Source organism: Argiope bruennichi, chromosome 7 (assembly GCF_947563725.1).
Source record: "Argiope bruennichi chromosome 7, qqArgBrue1.1, whole genome shotgun sequence".
In the NCBI taxonomy this organism is placed as follows: Eukaryota; Metazoa; Arthropoda; class Arachnida; order Araneae; family Araneidae; genus Argiope; species Argiope bruennichi.
In genome coordinates this window covers 26,210,712-26,236,142 of record NC_079157.1, presented here as the reverse complement: position 1 = coordinate 26,236,142, position 25,431 = coordinate 26,210,712, and the positions used below count along the sequence as shown (strand labels likewise).

Sequence of the window (25,431 nt, the reverse complement as noted above, 5' to 3'; positions counted from 1 at the left end):
GTTTACAGCTTTTGCTCTTTCCAGGCTTAAGAAAGATTTGTATAATGCTATTCTCCCAAAGCTATTTTAGGCTTATATTTATAATTATTTTAAGTTAAATAATTTAGATCTAAACCAGTAATTTTATTTTCATCAAAAATTGAGTTTTTAATTTTAATATTAAAATTGGAGCAGAGTGAAGCAATTTGGAAGTTATTGTATATATTATTATTTAGTCTCATTCAGGCAAAATGGCTGCCAAAAAGAATTCACCAGATTTCCAACTATCTAACCTAATGTGACGAATTTCAAAATTTGATTCCATTGAAGAATCATCATGTTAGTAGATCTGTTACATGTTAACTCTAAGTATATTGATATTTCACCAATATATTAGAACTACCAATGGAAAATGGTTATTTGACCACTTGTGGTAAAATTAAGTGTTAAATTCATAGTAGCTAAATGTCCTCTTAATTGCATAGTGTGGAAATCTAAAGAGGTGGTGTAAGTTCATTTGCCATCTTTTTCATCTGATCAAAGTTCAAAATTATATTCATCTTCATTTTTGATTGAATTGAGCTTGGAGTTAATTCATATTTCTCCGAAATTGTGCTTTAATATAATTAAACTCGTATCATCATTAAAAATATCCTATCAACATATATCAAAACCTATTCATATTTTCTAATCCCTTAGTACATGCCAGTTATTTATAAATGTTTATCATTTGCAATATTGTATACTTTAAAAATTTATTGCAGAGTATAAAAACACTAGATTCCAAGATACATTTTATAATGTTCCTAGTTATATTGCGCTTTTAAAATAAATAATAAAAATCAATAACATATTGGTTTAATTCTTACAAAAATGGTTCTTCATTTTATTATAGAAAATTATTTTTAAAATATGCAAGATAGTCGAGAGTTATGCAGTTCATTGTGAAATAACTTCTGCTGTTTACATAAATATGTTACTCAAGTAGGAGATTCTATGCCTCAAGAGAAGATCCATTTCAGATTGTTTACATTCTGAGAAACCTGTTTTTCATGGCTATTTATGGATGTTTAATATTTATTTCATTGTGACATGACAATTTTAAGTTTAAAGCATGCACTTATATAATTATTTCAATTCTCCATTTTCAAAATTCCAATCTTGATCAATGATAGAATAAGTTTGCACAAACAATAAAATGTATTAAATTATATTTGAATTAAAAGGTATATGGAATTTGAATCATCCTTAAAGTGGAGAAAAAAGATATTGCTTGCCTCTTTAAAAAATTACTAAAAAATAAGATCCTGCCTCTCCCTTTTGATTACCTGTATTATCCGAGTTGAAATAGGTACTATTGGGGGCTTTAGTTGATGTAAATCTTAGGGATGCCCTCCTTCCTCATCCATACTTTCAAAATCAGATTCATTTGTTCATTTTAAATTCTGTAAGCATTTTTTTAAAAATAAATGTGCTTAACTGAAATTTATAAAAGAATGCATTTACGTACAGATTACTTTTAGATTAGTTTATTTGTACCTTACATATATATAAAAAAAGAAATTGTTAATTTTAAAAGACTTTTTAAACATAATATAAATATTCCAAAAGTGCATCTTGATGAGACCAGCTATTTTGCACAATAGCTGTATTTCAATTGTTGTTCTGGTATTGTCTTAATGTAAACAATTGAAGCAACATTGTTGGGGCAAATAGTTTTATGGGAAAAACATTTGCCATTGTTCATTGGATTTTTCTAAAGTAATGTATGGTCTTCTATTGCACCACAACAATTGGTCTCACCTGAATGCTGCATATTACAAAGTTCAGTTAAGACTATCAGTAAACTAGGAGAGAATAATCCCCAAAAATGCTATTTTAATAAGTTTGAGTATCTTGCTCAAATAATCAATTGTCAGTTTAATGATTGTATATTAAATGAAAGCAAGAAATTTTATACTATTCTAAAATCCTGCAAAATAATCATGATTTTGAAGCCCCTGAATAACTGCCATCACTGATGTCTTAGGTGTTACTTTAGTTTTTTCTTATAATCAAAAAATCTAGCCATCAGATATAAGATTGTTCTACAATTAAATGACAAAAATAAAGTTATTTGCTGGGTAATAAAAGGTGAAAAAACGTCCAGTTTCGGGTAGGAAAATTGTAATTGATTAATGGATGCATTATGAGCAAAAAGTATAAAAAAAATATTAGTTATATAACTACTGCCTGAAAAGACAAAATGCTTTCATATATTGCAAAAATATCTCAACTTTTTTTTCTTATTAGCAAAAGGATTTCTTTTAGTACTGTTACATTTCCATTTTAAAATGGAATTGCAAACATTTATAATTAGTTGCTTAAATAATATTAACTGTATTTCTTTATGTTATCTATATTCAATCAATATTTCAGTTCTACATTTATTATTAAAAATTTATTTTTAAAATAGATTTTTTTTCAATGAATCCTTATTGTAATAGTCACTTTTGATTGTTTTTAGACTAAAGTGTTTCAAGATCTCTGATTTTTCTTTTATTGGGTAATTTTAAAATGTAGTTACTATAAATTTCTTTTTATTACAAAAAATATGATAAAAAGCAATTTATGCCTATGCAAGAAAGGCATTTGAAAAGTGCATTCAGCATCATTCTACAGTTTGCTAATTTGGATAAAGTCCTATTCCAATCTACTCAAATAAAAGGATTTGCTTATTTGAATTTGTGAGTTACTCAATTTCTTTCAAAATACTTTTCAGTGTTAAAATTAATATAAAAATTTACAGCATATCTTCTTCTAAATGTCATAATCATTTCACATTTGTATAAAAATTTGAGTTGTGTAATAATTAAAAGCTTATACAAAAAAAGATAACTAAAAAAATATTTTGTATTATGTCTCATTACTAAAAATAAAAACTCTTCCTCCAGATTATATCTACAACTTTTATTTGTAATTCCAAAATTAATAAAAATGAAAATCTAAGTGAAACAGCTTTATGTGCTTTGGAAATAATTGAAAAATATGGATGAAATGAATAACTACAGGTGACATATTTGTTTCAAAGTTGTACATATTTTGACAAATGAATCAAAAAGAACACATTAACAAATCAATCTGAAACAGCATGTATACATTTTTAAAAGACTTTACAATTTTAGAACTACAAAAAAATCTATTTGTTTTACTAATAAGCATAGCTCTTTAAGCAATTGCTGAATTTCTGTAGATTTCATAATTAAAATGTTACGGATACTTGAGACTGAACTTCCCTAAGCAAAGCACCACACTTTTTGTCCATTTATCACACAAATTCAATTCTATTGCATATTAGTTGAATTACAAATTTCATTTGATTGAAATTCGAAATTATTGCTACTCTTGAAATATAGTCAAGATTGAAAACTTTACATTGAGAATAAAGATGATTAATGCAAAACAATTTCAAGTTTTAAAAAGCTGAAAAATTATACAAATAAAATTTCTTAATGTGCATTTACATCCATTTGAAGCTACCACTTTTGAAACACAATTCTATCACACATAAACTATTATAGTTTATCATAAAGTATAAATATAATACAATAAAAATAATCAGTAATATGTGACTCCTTAACCAAATGATAATTTTTCAAAAATTATTTGCAATATCAATGTTAAATACAGCATAAATTAATATTTTAAAGAAATATTTTTATTCATAATATCATTAATAGATTATAATAAACAAATCCTAAGTTGCTTTTCAGAGATCAGTATTATACACAAAGTTACTTACACACCTTTAAGATAAAACTGGCTAATGATATTTAAAGATGTATTGCCTTTGAAATAGTTCTAGTTGAAAGACTGACAAAATGAATTAGGTAAATGTTATTAATAGAAACACTCAAAAATAGTTGCTTTTCAAAAATCTTGTGAGCTCATACTTTCAATTTAAATTTAGTTCAATTTATTTGAATACTCAACATTGCCAACATAGGAACTCACTATTTCTCTGATGGCAATGTCTTACAATTTTTGACTGACTTGTAAAAAAGTCTCCAATTATAATGACTACAAAAATAAATAAACAACTCATCAAAAGAACATCACAAGACGAAAATGATTCCACAATTTTACACATCACAAATTACTTCAAACTGACATTTTCTATCTTCTTGACAAATTCAACCCTTTGGTCTGATTGTTTTTATTTGTTCACATTTCTTTTCTTTCAAATAACTTCCGAACAATACTTGATCCAAATAAAAGCCACAATCGTGTAAATTCAGTTAAACAATAACTTTTAACAACTTTCAAAATGTATTTCTTAAAGTTTTACGAGTTGAAAATAAAAAAATTACAAAAATGTTCTTATCAAATAGACTAACCTGATTAGAAATTATTTAATATAAAATAACCAATGAAGTCATGAAATTTAATATCCCTTTTAATTAAGATTATTTCTTTGGTAGCAAAATTTTATCAGGGAGATAGAAAATATACATAACAAATACTGAATACCATATATCATCATAGAACATGAGTGGATGGCAACTATATATGGTGCTAATATTTTCTGGAGGAATGACAGGTTTTTCTGTATCACATTCCTTCGAAGACACTTATTTGCTCTTTAATTTCCAAGCAATCAATAGTCCAGCAACCTTACTAGAGAGGGAAATTTAGAGCAAAATTCGGCGGAAAGAAATGAATGCCACTGGAACCAACGAAATAAGGCTCAATGTATAAGTGGACGATACGCCAGTCACCTTATCAGCAGTTTTATCTGGAAATCAAAAAGTAATAAAAATATTCAGTATGAAAGATTATTATGCATTATATCTAGAATTGCAAGTTATTCATAATTTAATTACAAACACACAAAACAATGACGAACATAACATGGACAAGAATTATTCCAACACATAAAATGAACTAATTTTATATATATATATATAAATAACTATGGAATGGAAAAATAAAAAAAATTGGCATTCTATACAGTAGGTAATTTGAGTTTTAAACTGTATGTTTGTCCAATTCTATTCATCCTTTAAAGTAACTTAATTTTTAAAAATTTTATTTGTTTATTTTTATAGTTAATAATTAGCTGATCCTAAGAAATTTTTGCAGTAGAAACAAATTATAAAAATAAATTTTAATAAGTTCTAACTTTTGTAATTCATTATTTAAAAAAAACCTTTATATGTAGAAATTTAATTAAATAACCAATAATTTTAAATATTTTTACTTTTATAATAGGCAAAAACAATTGAAATAATTTTCATTGCAGTTAATTCTACTAAGAATAAATATAATGCATGAATTTGAAAAAAAAAACCCACCTAGATATAGGTAGTGATTTCATAAGTTTATATTTCGATCTGAATTCACTCTTTATTTAAGCAAACATATTGGAAATGATTTTTCTTTTTTTATGTATACTTTATTGTTGGATAAAGAGATTTTAACAAGAATAAAATACTATAAGTTATTTGTAGAAGGATTTTTTAAAAAATTAAATATAATTTCAAAACTCTGGTTTAAATTAAAATTAAATTATGTTTAATTTAATTAAATTATATTTAAAAAGTAGTTTTTTTTTTTTTTTTTTGTGGATATAGCATCTTATCCAATAATTTAAAAAATATTTCTTAACATTAAAAAATTACATTGAACTATGATGAATTTTTGAACTTGAGTTATTAGATTTAAGATAATGCCATATTCAATACTTATCGCTTAAAAAAAAACCCATACCTTATATTATTTAACTATTTTAATAAACTACCACATTAGATTAGCATGTATTGACAAATAGTATTTTCTTTAAAAACTTCCAGAAATTCTATTCTCAAAGCAGAATATTTTAATATCATAGATGAATATTTAACCTAGATTCATCCACTCTTTTAGTTTAAAATGTAATTATTCCTGATGTAACACATTTAAAATTCTAATACTAGTTTCCAAAAATTCAAAAAGTTTTAAACAAATATTTTTTAATTCCTTTCGAAAATACTTGCTTTATGTACCAGAAAAATTAAAATGTTCAAAATATGGAATTCATTAGAAATACATGGGAAATTGTTATTTTGGGAGCAAACTGAATCTAATTTACATGCAATGTTAACAAAAAAATCAAAAATTGACATTCTCTTATTGAAGATGCCTTGGAAAAATAGAAAACTTACAATTTTAAAATAAAAACTGTAATTACTACAATAATTCCAAATGTGAGTTTCCTAAGTAAATTTTCATTTTAATAACATGAAGAAATTTCTTTCACATATATAATAATGAATGAATGAATTATTCAAATAAAATACATAACTATAACTATTAATAATAGAAGTGTTTAATATTGTTTAAGTATCAAAAATGAGTTAACTGAAAAATACACAAAATATTCAGATCTTAATATAATAATTTTTAATTTTGTCTGTTTATTTCACATATAATTAAAAATAAAAATATAGTAATAAAGAACATTTCAATGGAAAATATTACAACAAAATGTGATTACAATGCTTAAATTTCAAACAACCACACCAAACTCGAGCAAAAACTGAAATCAAAAGATAATTGCTTTGGAAATTTCAAAAAACTGAAAATAATTAATAATACTTTCTAGGCTGGAAAATTCCTTGATTTGTAGAAATTTCAACATTTCTGTTAATCTTCAAACTGTTAGTTTATCAGTAATGTATGTTGTCAATTTTCTATTAAAAACTTTCAAGGGAATGCAAATCTACTATCAAATATAAGGACCAGAGAAGCAGAACAAGACAGGACGCAAACAGGACCACAGACATGCAAGTTAACCATCACACAGACTTCACACCATATAAAAACTGACCATTTGTAACAGGAGTGTCATTTTCGAGAACAGTGGGAGGCACTGTTGTTTCTTCTGAAGGCGGAGTTGTCACAATTTCTACAGTAGAAAAATGATTCACGGCCGAGATGAAAAATAAAACAAAATAAATAAAAATGAAAAATCAATGGGTAATAAAGGAATTTTTAAAAGGGTAGGTGTAATTAAGGCATTCAAATTCTAAACAAACTAAATGGGCGGTATTAACAGAGGTATCAAGAAATCCTCCAGCAAAAAAAATGTGGTGTTCTGCATCTTGGCTTTGTTCATCTTTTACATCATTTCCAGTATCAAATGATTATTTAGTTTAAATTTAGAATAATTTTATAGTTCAAAATATTTAGTCTCTACTCATAAAATGTTTTAAATAATCCTGCTCTGCTATCTGGCATGTCAAATTTAAATTGTCCATTAAATATTTTCAAATAATAGCTTAATTAATAAATTATTACCTGTATATTATTTGGAAATTTGATTATTGACAGAATAAAAGTTATTTCTTCGGTTATGTTTTTTTTTCCCAAAAAAATTTATTATTTAAAGCACTTGGTTTGATTTTTAAAATGTTTGTCAAAAGAAAAGCATTTTGAAAGAAAAAAAAAAGAAGAAAGTGAAATAGTAATAGTATTTATTATTACTTTGTTCCTACAATGAAAAATTTAATAATGTAATAATTTTAAATTTCACTGAATTTAGTTAAATATTATTTTAATTGAAGTTAATTTAAATGCAATGGGCAAAATGATTATTAACTCACTTTACACCCAAAATTCTTAGACTTTTATAAGCAAAACTTACAAGGCTACAAGTGATCTTGCCTATGTGCAACTTTTCTGAACAAAGATTTTTTTTCATACAAACACTCAAAGCTCTATTATTATTGTTTTTGTTAGAACTTTACTTTACCTTCTCTCTTTGTAGTGAAAACAAAAGCATCACTCTGTTTGCTCCATCCAAACTTGTTCCTTGCAGTTACAACAGCTTCATAAGAAGTTGCAGGTTCAAGGTCAAGCAGCTGAAACATTTGTGTATGGGCAGTACCTTCCCTGGTCTCTGAGGCTGGAACTGTTTTGGATTCCCATTCTCCAGTGCTAGATTTCTGAAATAAATTTAATATAATAATGAAGAAAAATATTTATTAAATATGTAATATTCAAATCGCTATGTTTCATTCATAAAAGGGGAGTAATAAATTTTAGTATGTACAATACTTTTTAAACCTTTCAGACTCACTTATGAATTAAATTCAAAATATATGACTCAGATCGTTATGCATCATAGTTACCCATTTGATTAACAATTTTGTCTATGTGAAAATTTAAGCACTAGCAAAGTTTATTAAAGTCCAGAGTGGAATATTTTGAAAAGAGTTTATTAGTAGTTGATAGATATGAAATTGCTATTTTTCAAATATTGTTTATGAATTAAACAAAAAAATTCATTATGCCAAAATTACAATTAAAAAAATCACAAAATATCACTATTTGAGAAGATAAATATACCCAAAATCCGAATTAATTCTTATCTTTTCTTTAAAACCGATATATATTTATTTTACATGTTAAATATAAATAATCAAAAATAAACAATTTTGGGTATATAGTCCTAAATCTTAAATATATTTTTTAAATATTTACACAAAGTTTTTTTTTCTATTTAAATAGATCTGTTAATCCAAGAATGATTTATATGTTATGATCAGTGTAATTATTTGATTATTATTAATAACAGCAATACGCCAGCATCCTGGCTTAGGGGTAGCACGTCTTCCCTGTGATCTGGGTGTCCCAGGTGCAAGTCCTGGTTCATGCATGATTGTTCTTTACCCAGTGTTCTATCTGTGAGGTGTGTGAAAGAGCCCCCCCCCCCCCCAGTAAAAATAGGTTGTGCAAGCGAGTTTAAGAGTGTCATCTTCATATGAGCTAGAAGTCTGCCTAGGGTGCTCAGGGGTCTTTACCCTCAGAAGCTACTGCACCCCTTTTTAGTGGTAACGTGGACACGACATCATCATCATCAATAACAGCAATATTATTAATAAATGTAGACGGAATCAAAAAAAAATCAATCAGACTTTTAAATTGATTATTATAAATAATTGTTATGGTTAGTATGAATAATAACTAATGGACTTATTCTAACTAATGGAACTTGTTACTAAACTTTAACATATAGAAGATTTAGACGCTAAAGGTCACAATAAAAATCTAATTCCAAAATATATGCCTCTTTTTCATGGAGATTAGGAGATAATCTATGCCATGAGTATTATTAACACCTACTAAGTTACTGATTATGACTGGGGCAAAATAATAATAATGCTCTTATATTGCACATGAACCTTACTCTCACAGGGTAATTGTATTCCTACTACTCATTAATTGTACAACACTTAATTAGCATACCATTTGAACCCAACAATCTACAAATTCAGCAATTTCTCACTTCTAATATCCCTGTATATTATGTTAGAAAATTAAATTAAATTAACAAAATTATTTATTTACATTTTAAATTAAACAAAATTATAAATACGAGAAAAAAATGTTATATTTTGAGATTTTAAAAGATGGCTTACCTTTCGATACATCAAAGAATACTCATCAACAGGAGTGTGAGAATCCACCGTCCATGAAATAGTGTACTTTGTTCCCTGAGTGCCATGAGGTTTACTAGTGAATTTAGGAACTTGAGGTGTGCCTAAATATATAAATATCATATAATTAAAAAAAAATTATATCTTAATATGAAATGGCAAAGTTTTATTGAAAACAGAGATCAGTGGATTTCTAATACTAAATAAATAACTGCTAAAACTGACAGACACTGAAAAGAACTGCTGATGTTAAAGACTAACTTGAAATGAAAACAGTTTCAAAACTATATATATATATATATATATACACAAGTGATATTTACATGTATTTATGTGCATTATTATAAGAATTTTTTCAATTATATTAAAAGTGAAATTTTAATAAATTGAAATTCATTTTCTAAATCAATAATGAGAAAAGATTCTTTTTAATTTTGTTTCCCTGAATTTTAATGAATTCCACTACTATATTGTGAATAATTATATCACTCTCAATTCGCATTTGAAATTTATAAAGCAACATTCTTTGTTATAAAAATTTTGATTTTGAAAGAAGTTGTAAAATTTAAAATATATATATAAAGATTACAGAAATTTAATTATAATATTCATAAAACAAATTCATTTAAAATTAAAGGGAGTGCTCTCTCTTTGGTTTTCTAGCATGCTAAACATACATGTTACATTTTGTGCTTCATTATAGAGTGAAGTACATTAAGTATGGTTTGGGAGAATCTTCCATTCCACTGATTTAATTCAACATTTAATACAGATTCACACTGTGATACAAACTTAATATTGATTGAGTTTATCCAAAATTTGATGGATACTTATAATTTTGGTGTCAATACCAAATTTCATCAGTTTAGCTCATTTCATTTTTTGAGTTATCATGTTCATAAACAAAAAGACTTAATTCCAAAAATGGTTTTACAGAGTAAAGGAGATTTAAAATGAGGAGATACATAAAAATCCCAAAATCAAATTGTTTGAATATTACAATATTTTTTTATTTGTATATATTGAAAATAAGAAAGTAAAATGATGACAAACAATAAATTTCTTTATAATTTTCTGTATAAAAACAAAGGAATGAACAAAATAAATTTCCTGAAAGCACAATATACTTTCAAAAAGTTCTCAGAGAACAAACAGAAACTGAGAATGAAGTGATCTTGATGGCATGCCTTCATTTATGAATGATAATAATTATTTATGTAAATTATGCAATTATAAAAGATATAATTACCAATAATGTGCACATTCTCTGAAGTGCTGCTCAGGGAATTACTAGCCAGACATTCATAACGACCGAAATCTTCTTCTTGCAAGTTAAGAACCTCTAATGTATGATGGTGGCCATTGGACATAACACGATAATGGTCATCACTGTGAATAGTCTGACCATCAGCTTTCTTCCACATCATAGAAGGAACAGGCTCTCCTCGAACAATACAAGAAATATTTACATTGGTCCCTTCTCCAGCATGAATCCATGGATGGGGGGTTTCAATTTCAGGAGCATCTAAAAAACACATCAAATTACATTTATTTCTATATTATTCCATTAATAATTATTTAATTACTGAACTTCTATCTTTGACTATTTTCACATCAGAACTTGAAGAAATTTACTCTAGTATCATCAAATGTATTTTTTTATTATTCCGTTAAATATTATATGAAGAACTTTAATTCAATCACTGGATTGTACTTTAAAAATTATCTAAAATCAGGAATATTCTGAAAAATTCTTCCTGTCATTATCAAATGCATTAATAATTGGTATTAAAAATAGAATTCTACATTATTTATCAATAACTCAATTTTCTTCTTTGACTAACCTTTTATGCTTAATAATATTTTGAGAAGTATTCTTTATCATCATCAAATACATTTTTATATTATTACATTAAAGCTTAGAAATAAAGAGTAAATTAAGAATTTTACTTAAATCACTGAACTTTTACTTTTGACTGATCATCTTAGTGGAAAACTAATATTTTTCAACTTAGTGGATTTTATAAGTAGCCATTAAAAGAAATTTTTTTATTGTTCTATTAAGAATTTGCAATAAAAAAAATCAGAGCTATATTTTAATAATATGACTTCCTTTTAACACCTTTTAGAATCATCTTAGCACAGGAATATTTTAAAACATTTTCTCAACCATAATAAAATATATAATGCAAATAAAATATTGAAGATATTAAATTATTCATTTTCAACTAAAATTAGATATGGAAATAAAATCATCATTATTGTTTTCAAAGATGGTAAAATAATACGCATATTATTTAACAATATTTACCAATATGATTTATTGTGCTAAAGAAAACTCAAACGTAAAAAAAAAAGAAGAGAGAATATGATGCAAATATATTAAAATATTTATTGGAAGATTTACAAATAAAAATAAAAGAGATTTTTGATACTTAGGAAATTTTTTGAATAACTGTGTATTCAAGAAAAACATCCTTGAAATATAACAAATTTACTTTAATGAAATTTGAAATGTTTAAAATTATTGTCCAACATAAAACAAATATTGAGATGAATTAAAATAAATAATATGGAATCGACCATTCGCAAATAAAATTGTGCAGATTTCAAAATTTGTAAATATTATTTAAAACTAAACTTTATGAAAAATACTTACACAAGACTTGCACTCTAATAATAGCAGATGTGAAAATTCCCAAAGAATTGTTTGCTATGCATTCATAAGAACCAGCATGACTTCGATCAGCCTCAGATATCACGATTTTATTTCCTTCACGAACTTTGATAGCCTTGTCTAAACCCTATATAAAAAAATAAAAAAAATAATCAATATTAAAATATTCTGATAAGTATAATAATAATCAGAATTCTGCTTAAAGCATGAATTTTTTTAAAAAATCAGATTAAATAGGTTTTTTTAATAATATCTTGATAGCTATAAAATTTGCTACTATATTTTTAAAAAATTAATCCATGCTATTAATATTTATAAAAAATCAACTGCAAAATAACATAAAATTCTTACAGGTTTTTTCCATGAAATAACAGGTGTTGGATCTCCAGTTGCTTCACATCCAATTTCAATCGGCTCACCTTCCTTCACAACTACAAGGCCACTTTTAGGATCAGGGTACACTTTAGGAGCAGCTAAGAGTGGAAAAATATTTATGTTAATACATAATGTGTTTATATATAAAATGCTAATTATCATATAAGTTAATTTTTTATACAATTAATATATAAATAAAACTTTTATATATGCAGAACTTGTATCAAAAGATAATTGCAGAATTTTGAAAATTCACTGAATTATCCATAGTTATCAATAAAATGGATAATGGATTAAAATTTAAACTGATTTTACAAATACATATTTCAGACATTTCTATTCTTTTAGCCAATTGGAGTTGATATCCTCATTTGAGATATTTTTACATTAAGAAACAAACTAAAAATAGGCAGAAGAGTAGTATTAAGGTTATGTGCTACTCATTACAATCAAAATTTAGGATAAATTATTAGTTTTCAGTATGTATCTATATAAAATTCTTTATTATAAAAGTATGTTTCATTTTGATCAATACTTATATTCAGTACGACTCTATGAAGATCATTTACTATCCATACTCCTTTTTATTATCACATTAAATCTCTATTGCTTTAATTTTAAGTAAGTCATTTATCTTTAAAAAATGTTATGTTGTTCAATATAGCTGCGTAAATGAATGCAAAAAAACTGTAAATGAAGTTTAAAACCAAAATGCATTGTAGAGTGTAGTGTCAAATAACTGCATAAACTATCTTATATTTCATAAAATTTCACTTTAAAGTCTTTTTTAAATGTATAAAGAGGATGAACAGGAAAATGATCGTCACTAATTTTAATACTAAAAGATTTTGAATATTAGTTTAGTGATTTGGCATATAAATGAAATACAAATATACAAAGAACAATATCAAACCACACCTGTTTCTTCAAATACATTTAAGGTTCCTCCTCCATTAAGAAATTGAATTTCATAGCCAGAGAGAAAGGATTAAAAGCAGACAATTATAGAATGACTAAATGCACTGGACAGGATAGGATGAGTAAAATAAGAGATTAAGAGATTTTTATTCAAGTCATCAGGTAGATTTTGTTTAATTCACTTGTAAAACTCATGAAGAAATATTTGCATAACTATTAGACAAAGAGCTAACTGTTTTATGTTTAAAAGCCAACTCACAAGAAATTTCAGAAATTAAAACAATTCAATCATCTATCATACATTTCTTTCAGAAGCATGTTTGGTTTATCTGCTGAGCAAATAATTCTTTAAACTTATATTACAGATTACCTCATTTGAACCAGTGGCACAGTGAAGGAAATTATAACCTATGATATTAAACAATTCTTTTTACGTCTCAACTATAAGTGATTTCACAAATATAAACAATGTAAGAAGCATGATATTATTTTTGATTCTTCACCAAATATAGCTATGAATATATAAAGTAACATTTTGTTTCTATAGCTCTTCCTAAGATGAGTGCTCATGGAATCTATAGCCCTCCCCATTGCCACACCATTGATTAGAACTATGCAAAATAAAAACATTTACAATGAATTGTTTATAATGAAGCTATTCAGATCAGCAGTTACTTTAATTTATAATTCTGCTTTTCTGTTAACATATGAAGTAATTTATTGCATTTTGTTTAAAAATACATTTAAATAAGATTTTCTTTAAAATTGTGTTAATAATAAATAGACATGATTCTAGTACTATACTTTAGAAATGAAAAGGATTATTTATTCATTTGGTTAAACATTTCAAAAACACTTACAAACAACTTCCACGGTTATCACAGCAGAAGCAGGATCTCCCACAGAATTATCAGCAATGCATTCATATTCTCCAGAATCTTCTATTTGAGCACTGCTAATGTGGAAACTTGAGCCATCACCGTTATCATAATGTCGACCCTGGCAAAGAAAAAATAATTAACATGTTATCACAGAATTTTCATGAAAGTGAATTCTAAAAACAAATTGTAATAAGACTATATTTTAAAAAATAACCTAAATTATTACAAAGATATTCACATCAACTGTATTCTAGAAAAGTGAGTCCTACTTACTGCATGTTTCCATGTGATAGTAGGCTTAGGATTGCCAGATGCATCGCATTTTAAAGTAACTGTTTCACCCTCTTTCACAGTAACTAAGCCATCTTTCGGATGAGGTTTCACTGATGGCGGATCTAATATGAAGATATCAATATATATATTTAATTTTCCATTGTAAACAGAATCAATGCATAAAAAAATTGTATACAAAAAGATTCAGAAAATAATATTAAAGATTTATAAAATACAAAGGGAAAAAAATGTAAAGATATATAAAAAGATCAATAAAAGATAAGAAATAAGCAAGAAATTTTACAGTTACTAATAAATTATGTCAAATAAATTAGATCTATTTAAAAATAATGAACTCACTGTCTATTTTTAATATGAAAGTATATACATTTAAAACTGACTTGCATCCCTAAAATTTTATATAGAATATGATATAAAAAACACGAATTTTTTCTTTGAGATTTGTATTTATGAAACTATTTTACACAATAAAATGGCATACTTCCAGAACAGCTTTCTTAAAAAAAGTACTGTATTTCAGTCAGCCTCCAAAAATTCATTTCAAAAAAGAAGAAAGAAATTAATGGAAAAATATTTGCTCTATATTCCAAATCTAAATGCAACCCTAAATTACATATGAATCACTTTAAAACTGAGTTCTTCACATAGTTAATCAAAGTATAAAATCAAGTTACAGAGATATAGCAAGAAAAACAAGGGCACAAATCATAATTTAATATCTCACCAAAATTTGTAATGGGTGGTTCAGTAAATCAAGATGGTGCCCAGGGTATGACATTATTATCCCTCCCCCCATCTTCATAATATTTAATTTCAAAAAATGATATATGTGCATTATTGATTCATTTTAATGGAGTCACATAAGACTGACACTTAGGCCATCAATACTGCATAGTCCCATAGTTTTTGTCTTATTTAGTTATTTCCAATAAGATTACTTTTCTTAGTATCATTAACAAGGAATTATTAAAAATGAAAAAATAGTTAGTAAAAATTAATAAATCAAAAGCTAGTAATATTTAAAAAAATACTTACACAAAACATCTAAGCTGTGTGACAGCTCTAGAGGTGGATTTGTACTTATTTGACAAATGTATTCCCCAGTATCTTTGGGATGGATGTTTGAGATCACTAACGATGTTTTATCGACTTTAATTCGATCATCTCGAATGATTCTTAGTTCTCCAGCAAATAAGATGTTGTTCTTCTCTTTCTTCCAAATAAGTACAAAGTCACCTAGGAAAAAATGTTTTTATGATTATTTATTACAGTTAATAATTTACATTTAAATTTCATTTTATTTCATTTAGAAAATTAAGAACAAGATGAAGCAGTAAAAAAAAAAAAAAAAAAAAAAAAGAGAGAGAGAGAGAGAGATCCTGATCTTTAGTCATTGATATCATAGCATGACAATGTTTTAGAACTAATTAATCTTTTCAAAAATTTATTCTTAATTATAGTATATAGTATATACAAAATGTATTAATTACAAAAAGTGTAACATGCATATGTATAAATGCAGTACTAAATACATTTAAAAACATTTTTTTAAAACTTGTTAAAGTTAAAGAAAAAATTTAAAGAAATAATTTAATTTTTTGAAAAGCTTGTATTTTCAATTTTCAAGATACACAAAAATCATTTTTGTGCAAAAATATTCCCCAATAATATTTTTAAAGCATTAAAATTTTGTTTAATGTTTTTAAAAATAAACTATTTTAGTTTTTAATGAGCACATAATACCCAAAAGATTATTTGCCAAATTTAGTAGCTATAGGTTCAGTGTTACACTCTGTTGAAATTTTTCATGATTTTTAATCAGTATGTCACAATTTACATATAATATTCCACTGCACATTATCATGTTAAAAAAAAATCTCAGTTTAAATCATATATATTTAATAAATAGCAGCAATATTTTGTCATCCACCAATATGATAAAGAAGCTGCTATTTATGAAAATCTAATTTACTATAAATATTTAAATATTAGGATAGTTGTTTATTAGAATTTATACTTTTTAATACTTATTGATTAGTAGTGTTTACTTTTTCTTATGAGGTACTTTGTTTTATTATCATAAACTTGTTAAGACTTCACAAATGCATATAAAAAATATATTTAAAAAATGAATTTACTGAATTATGTTTATTACTGAATATTATTAATAAATTTTGCTTTGCAGTAAGTTAATATAAGTAATGAGGACTTAAAATGTTCAATTTAAGTCCTCAGGCAAGTAAGTCAATGAGGATTTAAAAATGTTAGTCATGTTTTTAATATGCTACAATCAAAAGAAAGTTTCTCCAGCACATAATTAATAGATTCTTTAGAAATTTAAAAATTCATGAAGGATAATGCAGAATGCATGCATTTTATGCTAATAAAAACAAAATATGCAGCAGCATATGCTTCATCCTAAAAAGAAAATAGTAAAAACAAGAATCTTTGCTACATATTTCATGCATATTTTTAAATTCTAAATAATAGATAAAAAGAATAATATTCAATATTACCTAGATCGTCAACAGCACATGGAAATTCTACAGTTTCTCCTATTGTTGCTTCTACAAATGTGGTAGTTGAAAGTAAATGAGGCATATGCGTTGAGGGCACTTCTTCAAGTTCATCATCAAATTGGGCTGCAATCAGATAGAATATTATTAACTTAAATCAAAATTCAAGATACTGAGCATGATTTTTTTTAAAAATAAAATAATAAAAAATAAATAAGTGGTGGGTGGTTATTTTTTTTTTTAACTAGTCAATGATAACTCAAACTGGTAGTCTAGAGAATGCTCTGGGCTGTAATATCCCTGGCAAATGATTGTGTTTCTTTGAGATAGTAAGAAAAGTTTTTTTTTTTTTTTTAAGTTTTGCATAAGGAACATATGTCTTGCAATATTCCTGTATAAATATTGATCCTTGATATAAAGTCCCATTTAAAGAATAAAAGTTTTTCTCATAAGATACAGACAAATAAATATTAAATTTTGCTCATATGTTCAAACATTAAATGCTGCTAATTATACTACATTTACATACGTTAAAGTAATATTAAGCACTAATTAAATAGATGAAGTAATAATATACAATATGTCTTTCTACAATCCATCACTTAGGACAATTTACAATTAAAGTCATAAGAATATCTAGATATTGAGTAACACAACAGAATTCTTCATTATATGAAGACACATGAAACATACCTCAACTATTTGATTCAGCATACATGTGAATTGAAGATGGTAACTAATTTATATTGATGATGCAATTTAGTAGATTTAAATAAAAGGAAAGTATTTGTAGATGACAAAGAATAAGAATTAGCTATAATGAAAACAGGGTCTTATTTATAATTAAGTAACCAGGAAGTTATTTTTCTCTTTAAAAATATATGGTATTCCATTATTCATATGGTATTCCATTGCAAATGTTCCAATTATTTCAGTACTGTCTACAGATCTTAGTTTAAACAAAAAATACATTATGAATAGCTTACAAATATCCATTTATGAAAAGGAAAATTAGAAGCATCTCCTTATGAAAATGTGATAGTATATTTTAGACAATAAACACTTGCTAAAGAGATTAGAATTTTTTTTTTCATATGCACACAAAAAAAAAGCTCATTAACTAGGTATTATGGTAATCAGTTATTAAAATTAAAATCTTACATTTTCAGAAAGAATGTGTTTAGTGAATACATATAAATTCTCAACTTTAATTAACTACAAAAAAAAAATGCACTTAAGACTTTTTTATTGTATGCCTATTTGAAAGCTGAATTTTTTCTCCCTCTAAAATTAAGTTTTAATTTCAATCTTCTTAGAGCCTTATTTTATTTTAAAAAATGAGTTTAGTAAGTAGTAAAATTTGTTTCTGCAGTGTCATAATGGAAATTATTAGACATTTTTCTTAAAATAAAATAGTTTTTTAATTAAACTGAAATATTATTTCGTAACATTAATGATTACTAACTTTCATGTTAAATCATTTAAATTTTTGTGAAATGTATATTCTTTCTTTTTGTTTTCTTATAAAGAATGAATTTTACTAACAGCTAATGCTATTTCATTTACTCTTTTCAAAGTATTACAAAGAAATCATGTTCTTTAAAAATCTATAACTTCCAAAATGAGAAAGAGGATATTTTTAAAGAAAAACTTAAATTATATATGAAGTTCAAATAATATTTTTCATTTAAATTGTACTAAAAAACTTGATTTAATATCAATTATATAATCCTTTTGGAAAAAATGAGTTCCTTAATTTTACATTTACTCTCTATAAACTTAAGTTTGCTATACCATAATTAATTTTTATAGATATATTGCAATATATAAATTTATTTAATTTATAAAAATAACACCTTTTTTTCTGCTACATTACAGGAAAAAAATTTGCATCACAAACTCTTTTGGTAAAGGAGATTTAATTCTCAAGCTTTTGGTTACTGATTTTTTTAAAAAGATATTTCAAAGAGATTATTTTTAAAAACAAAACTTGAAATAAAATAATAATTAATTTCAAAACTATGGACAGTAAATGTGCTGTCCAATAAATTGCTTCTAAGTAATTAATATTTTGAACCATAACTGCTTGGAAATTGGAATACAATATTGTCCTATGATTACTTTTAACTGTTCCAAAATTTAATTCATTCTTGCTATAGATTGTACATTATTACTTTATTTATTGCAAAATGTACAGTTGAATAATTCATGAAATATTTATTTTTGGAGACACATTTTCAAAGGATTAAAGTAGATTTCCCTAAACAAAAGCAATTTTCAATATCTTAATAAAGTTATTCCATCATGCACTATTAAATTGTAAATGTGCAAAAATTTGGAAAAAATTTTGTCAAATTCTGGTATGTCAGTATTACACATTTTTATTTCCTTTGTTAAAATGCAATTTTTGCTTTAATTAAAATTAAGCTACTATTGAAACTTTTAATTTAGAGAATTTCCATTACTAAATCTCACTTCTTTTCTTTACACAAAATGTTTTCTAAATACAGACTGTATACGTAATAAAACTATATTGTTACTCCAATTAAATACTAATTTGGTTAAAAATCTTTTTGGCTTTTTCCTCTTTAATGAACACTCAATTCATTTTTTTTATTTACTTTTTTAAAGTTCTTTTTGCAATTTTTGTCTCCAAAAAGGTTTGCTAAATTTGCAATAATCCTTTATGTACCAATATTTTATGTATTCCAAGTGTTCATTTGTTGTTGTTGTTTTTGTAACTGTTACATTAATGGAAATTTGATTAATATAGACTATTTAATGCTAGAAATTTGTCTCTATTTGTGAAATTTCAAAAAAAGGCAATAGTTTATTATACTTAGTTGAAACTAAAAATCGATTAACAAACAATTAGAGGATAATTTAATTTGGGCGCAAATGTTATCATTACTGTGAAAGACCGAAATTGAAGAATTAAGTTTTCACCGGTGAATGTCAATAGATACCAAATACATCTGTGAAAGATAGAATATTTGATTGCAATCTTGTACATTCGGGCTATCACCAGTGTATGTCAACAAACACAGATATGCTTTGGGGGAAGTTGATAAGAGACAACAAACAAAGATGACCATAAATAAGGATAAATACATTTAAAGTTTTGTTATAACATAAAAATAAATTTAAGGGGTCCAATTCGAAAGTTGTTAACTTAAAAAGTAATGGGAAATTTTTTTAACTGATTTTTTTTGTAAATGATAAAATGTTTAAATGTAATTACAATCATTTTTTACAAAAAAAAAAAAAAAAAGAAAAAAGAAAGAAAAAAAAGACATTTTTAGGGGGGGGGGTAATTCGAACCCTCTTAATAATAAAATATGTTGTAAAAACATAGCAAAAGTATTCTTATTTGGGAAAATTACTTCTCCATGAATCCTAATTGTATGGTTATAGCAGGAAAGTCCACCACAGCACAAATACCAAAAAAATCTGAATGCTTAACAGTTATTCAAGTACAAATGCTATCATTATTAAGAAGGCAAGTAATATTGAGCAACCTTCCTTCTCTCGCTAGAATCTAAAGCTACATGTCTAAAAAAATCTGGCCTGCCTTTTAAATCTATCCCTGAATCAAAATTTTCTGGGTGAGTCGCACAGCGAAAACTCCTCCACAGAGTAACGACTACTGTCCTCACCATGATTGGTTACTTCTGTCAATAAGAGAAGTAAAAGAGTTATGTCACTCTTGAGATGTCTTATCGCACCTGAAATACGGAGAAGAAATTGCAAATCTTCGATATATTCATCATTAGTGCAATTGTGGATGTCGACATTTGCTGGTGTGAGAAATAAGGATATTTAGCAAATATTTTGGACATAACAAAGTGATTATGTGAATGCTGATATTCACTAATGAGAATCAACATTTTCCAGATCTCAGCCTTTCACAGTAACATATGCAAATCCAATAAAGAAATAATTAAGACCAAGTTCTACATGCATTATTAAATACTACTCAGACATCTGGAAGCAATAAAAACTTTTTTTTTAAAAATCCCAGTCATGTCAAGATACAATGTCACTACCAAGATAGGCAAAATATAAAGGCAGTTTGAATTTTAAATGAAATGCAAAATAAGATACCAAAAATGAAATGAGGGGCTGAGAGCAAACACTCCAATTTCTCAAAAGAAAAAGACTTAAAGTTATTATTAAAAACTATATAAATACTTTTAAAATAAATAAAGTACTAAAGCTTTAGCTTTAAATACTATTTACATAATATAAAAGAATGTACTAACTCTAGGTTAACAAATAATTAGGCATTCGAAATTTTTAAATAGTTTGTGAACAGCAGTTAAAAATTAGGTTGCAAATATAAATTAAATGTTGATTAAAGCCATATCTTAATTTTTCTCAATGATCTTGCAGCAGCACATTCGAATTTTATTTCTTTCTTTATGAATTAAAAATGAAAAAGATACGAAACTAAATGGACACAATAATAGTACAGCAATTTCATCCAAGTAAACAAATTTACATATTCGGCACTTACCCGTTTATGTAATATTGATTATGAAGCCAAACATTCCACAGAATAAAATTAATTTAAATATGATTATCTTGTAAAATTATATTTTTATGTTACAGAAGTACTTTCACTCTACACAATGTAATTCAAATGAAATTTCTAATGCAATAAATACAACAAACTTTCCAAAAAATGTAGTTTATTTTGATTACAAATACTCAACACAAACTACAAATGAGCTTTTGCAAAAATGACACAATGTTTAGTTACAAATTAGCAGTTTTCACAATCAGAAAACAATGCATCTGAGGAACATCTCCCAAATAAATATTGGACTTTATGAAACATATTTATAGTAATGGAACATATATTATCAATTTTAAAAAAAGATAAATTCAGAACAGGACAAAATAATGAATCCAAATTTAGTTCTGGGAAGAAGATAACAGAATTGGCAATCACTCTTCATTTTAACATACATTAACATAACATAGTACATGTAAAACATACAATAGTCATGAAACTTCTACAATTCAGAAGTATCAACATCTACATTAACATATTGAGAATATTTTATTTTGTTCTACATATTTAAAATAAATTGAACAACTATTTGAAATAATTCACTTTTATTAGCAGAGTTACAATAAAAATACTGAATTAACCATAATCTTATCCATTAGCTTATTACTGACATTTTTTGCAATCAGTTTATTTACTTTGCCCAAATAAAAAATTTCAAATTGATTTGGAAGATCTTCAAACATATCAAAAATCTAATTTTATACTTTAAAAACATATTGTTGCTTCTAATGTGAATTTTTTCATATGAACTTGGAAAATTTTACATTGAATTTAATACAGTTAAGACCATTATGATGGTTGCCGCTATAAAAACTAGTGACAATCACTTATTTCAAAACGGCACAATATCATTTTATGAAGAAGATAATATCAATATTTAGTGGTAAAATTTCTTTTAGCAAGTTATTATACAACAATGAAGTACAATAGCTTCGTACTATTACTAATAAAAGAAATTCACACGTAGAAGATAACAAGAATGCTCTCTGTGCAGTGAAATTTAAAGGGGAAAATCCATTTAAAAATGTTTAAAGAAAAATAAGAGCAATTTCCTTATCTTTATGCATTCAAGATTCAATAGTGAAATTTATCTTTTGTTTACACATGTCAAATTTCAATAAACAGTTGAGTAATACAATGAAGAATAAGATCTAATAGAACAGAATAGAACAAGCGAATCTGTCAATATTTACTAATTAATAATTATTACTATGACATAATTGTTCACAAAAATCCTCAATGATAATGAAGAAACTATTACACAGACCAACAGAAAGTTACAAGAACTCTCATTTAGTCTTTAATAAAACATTCTTTAAAATATCTGAAATATTCATTGTTTTAAGTCAAATGTTTTAAAACAGATCAGTCTACAGAAAAGCATTCCACAAGTCAAATTTCACATAGAGCTGAGAAATAAAGGCATAAAATAATATATATATATATTTTTATAATTGAAAGAAATGAATTCCTACTGTCAAATTTACATATAGAAGTTTTTTTTTTTTTTTGCAAAAAAAGAAAGTTATTAAATAAAGAGGCCAAGTTATAGCTGAAAACATTTATGTTATGAATATGAAAATAAATACTTATTTATGAAACACATTAGTAAGTGTCAATGTACACAAGACAATACCAAAACAATGAATACAAAACCAGGAAGGTTATGTAAAACATTTAATGTGAACAGAAAAAAAAAATGTTTCAGCAATTCAACTTTATGTGGCATAAGTAAAATATTATATTTATACATCAACTGTTACAATGATTAAAAAAAAAAAATTTATTCAAACACCAAATTTTTTTACACATAATACTATTTTTCATGTTTTATCTTCACACAATACAAGGGAATAATAGTGTTTAAAATTGAATAATAAATCAGCGAATATTAACGTTATTTTTATGCAGATATTAACTTTGAAAAGAATAGGGATATTCTAGAATATATATTTACGAGCATTTACAAATCATAAGAATTATATATATAATCAGGTTGTGAATGAGGATTTAATGTTTAATTATTCCACACCATTTTAAAATAACACTAACACATGAAATAAAGAGGGTCAGGTAACAACTTAATGAGGTATATTGTAGCTTAGATTAGACCCCAAACCACAAAAATGCTTTACTTAAACTAACTAAAACACAAATGTGCAAGCAGCAAATGATAAACCATCAGTCTATTAATAAATGACACATCTACAACATTTCAAAACACCAGCTTCATTCGAAACATATAGAATTTTGCAACTTAGGCAAGACAGAAATACTAAGCTTGTTGCTTAGACAAAAGAAAACAGAAATTTAACACTACTGTGAAGCACAGAACCATTCAGTAAAATAACATGAAAAAAATCCCATTTATGTGGCATACCTCTTGGTCCACAATCGGGCAATACGATCGTGCTCTTCTCTATGCTGGAGATACTGAGTAGCAATGCTTCCAACCAATGGATCAGCAGGGTTACTGTCGGTAAGCAAGGAACAGATAGACAAGAGTACTTTCGATATGGTCAGGGCAGGACTCCAATTGTCCTTGAGAATGTCTAAGCATATCACACCTTGACTATTGATATTACAGTGATAGATTCTTGTACGGAATGTAACTTTTGGTGGCTTGAAGGGATATTCCGGCGAAAAATGAATATCTAAGAAAAACACACCTCCTTCATATGCAGATCCCGGTGGCCCTAAAATGGTCGACACCCATTCATATAAATTATCGCCCTTGGGTCCAGCGCTGCAATTCGGCGGCGGATCGAGAGTTATTTCGGCCAATTCCTTCTGAATTCTTTTCATGCTCGTATTCAAAGCCTTCGACATCTTGGGAGTCGACTTTTGCTCTTTGCTCGGCTCGCGTTCCGAGTTTGATGACGCAGACCCACTCAAACGGCTTCTCGACGAACTGGCTCCAGAACTATTACCCGACGCCATTTCGGATCCACTTTAGTTACTTTTAATCGATATTTCAAGTATAAAATAACCGAAAATATGACTGCAAATGCCCAGTAGATTGCAAAGCACAGAGAGCAAGATGTATTCTTTGTTTGGAAAGAGTTAATAGTGGAAGTAGAAGTAGCATTCCTCAATATGGCGGTCGCGGTTAAATGAAAGTACAAGTAGAAGAACGGGTCCCCATGAACGGAGCATAAGCTTGGTGGGAAGCGATCGTTGGTTTGTTGCCGAGAGATGGCGCAAGCGAATTCTTTTTCCCCGTCACAATCTTTTTCGATTCGTATTTTTTGTTGGATGTCGGAGAGAGAAGTGTTCTTGGGTATTTATTCCATGAGGAATACAGCTAAAAACCACGTTTGAACAAGCGTTTTTTCCTCCTTAAAGAATTATTTTTATTATACTCTATAATTAATGAAAAATTTATTATAATTATAATTACATGAATAAACGTATTTATAAAATAATAAGGTACAATTCTTTAAAAAGTTATATTTTGCTTCAAAATACCAAGGTTCTTTTTCAGTAGAGAAGGGGTTAATAAACTTTGAAAAAATAAATAAATAAAAACATTTTTAATAAGCTATGATTTCTTAAACACAACAAAGACTCCTAAACACCATTTTCTTTCCTGTTCAGAGTGATTCATAATTTATTTCATTTCATTATAAAATGTAATACTGCATTATAAAATCAGTATTATTTATTTACCGTATTTGACCTTAATTTCATTTTTTTTTTCAGAAAAAGATGCCTGCAGGAAATATATTCATGAAAAAAAAATAATTATATTACCTCG

The 25,431-nt window shown here is 26.2% G+C and overlaps 2 protein-coding genes across 3 annotated transcripts in view; both read right to left on the bottom strand.

Annotated features, from left to right (window-relative positions):
* Positions 1-2,953: 2,953 nt before the first annotated feature.
* Positions 2,954-25,431, bottom strand: part of LOC129975037 (roundabout homolog 1-like) — a 213,157-nt gene continuing 190,679 nt past the window's right edge. Inside the window, exons 2-12 of one of the 2 annotated variants that reach the window (XM_056087907.1) lie at positions 17,099-17,224; positions 15,618-15,818; positions 14,562-14,683; positions 14,268-14,406; positions 12,466-12,587; positions 12,097-12,241; positions 10,687-10,962; positions 9,420-9,541; positions 7,751-7,943; positions 6,827-6,904; positions 2,954-4,753 (exon numbers count right to left, since the gene is read on the bottom strand). In XM_056087907.1, the coding sequence (XP_055943882.1) occupies positions 4,650-4,753; positions 6,827-6,904; positions 7,751-7,943; positions 9,420-9,541; positions 10,687-10,962; positions 12,097-12,241; positions 12,466-12,587; positions 14,268-14,406; positions 14,562-14,683; positions 15,618-15,818; positions 17,099-17,224 (1,628 nt within the window). In that variant the 3' untranslated portion in view covers positions 2,954-4,649. The remainder of the gene's footprint in view (positions 4,754-6,826; positions 6,905-7,750; positions 7,944-9,419; positions 9,542-10,686; positions 10,963-12,096; positions 12,242-12,465; positions 12,588-14,267; positions 14,407-14,561; positions 14,684-15,617; positions 15,819-17,098; positions 17,225-25,431) is intronic. The other variant, XM_056087908.1, reaches the window with a different exon arrangement.
* LOC129975038 (ubiquitin-conjugating enzyme E2-24 kDa-like) lies at positions 21,773-24,771 on the bottom strand. The gene has a single exon (XM_056087909.1). It carries the CDS (start codon positions 24,612-24,614, stop codon positions 24,042-24,044), a length of 573 nt encoding a protein of 190 aa, XP_055943884.1. The 5' UTR covers positions 24,615-24,771; the 3' UTR covers positions 21,773-24,041.

Excerpts from the sequence above, each read along its gene's own strand:
- LOC129975038 (XM_056087909.1), bottom strand. The coding sequence starts at position 24,614 with ATGGCGTCGGGTAATAGTTCTGGAGCCAGTTCGTCGAGAAGCCGTTTG.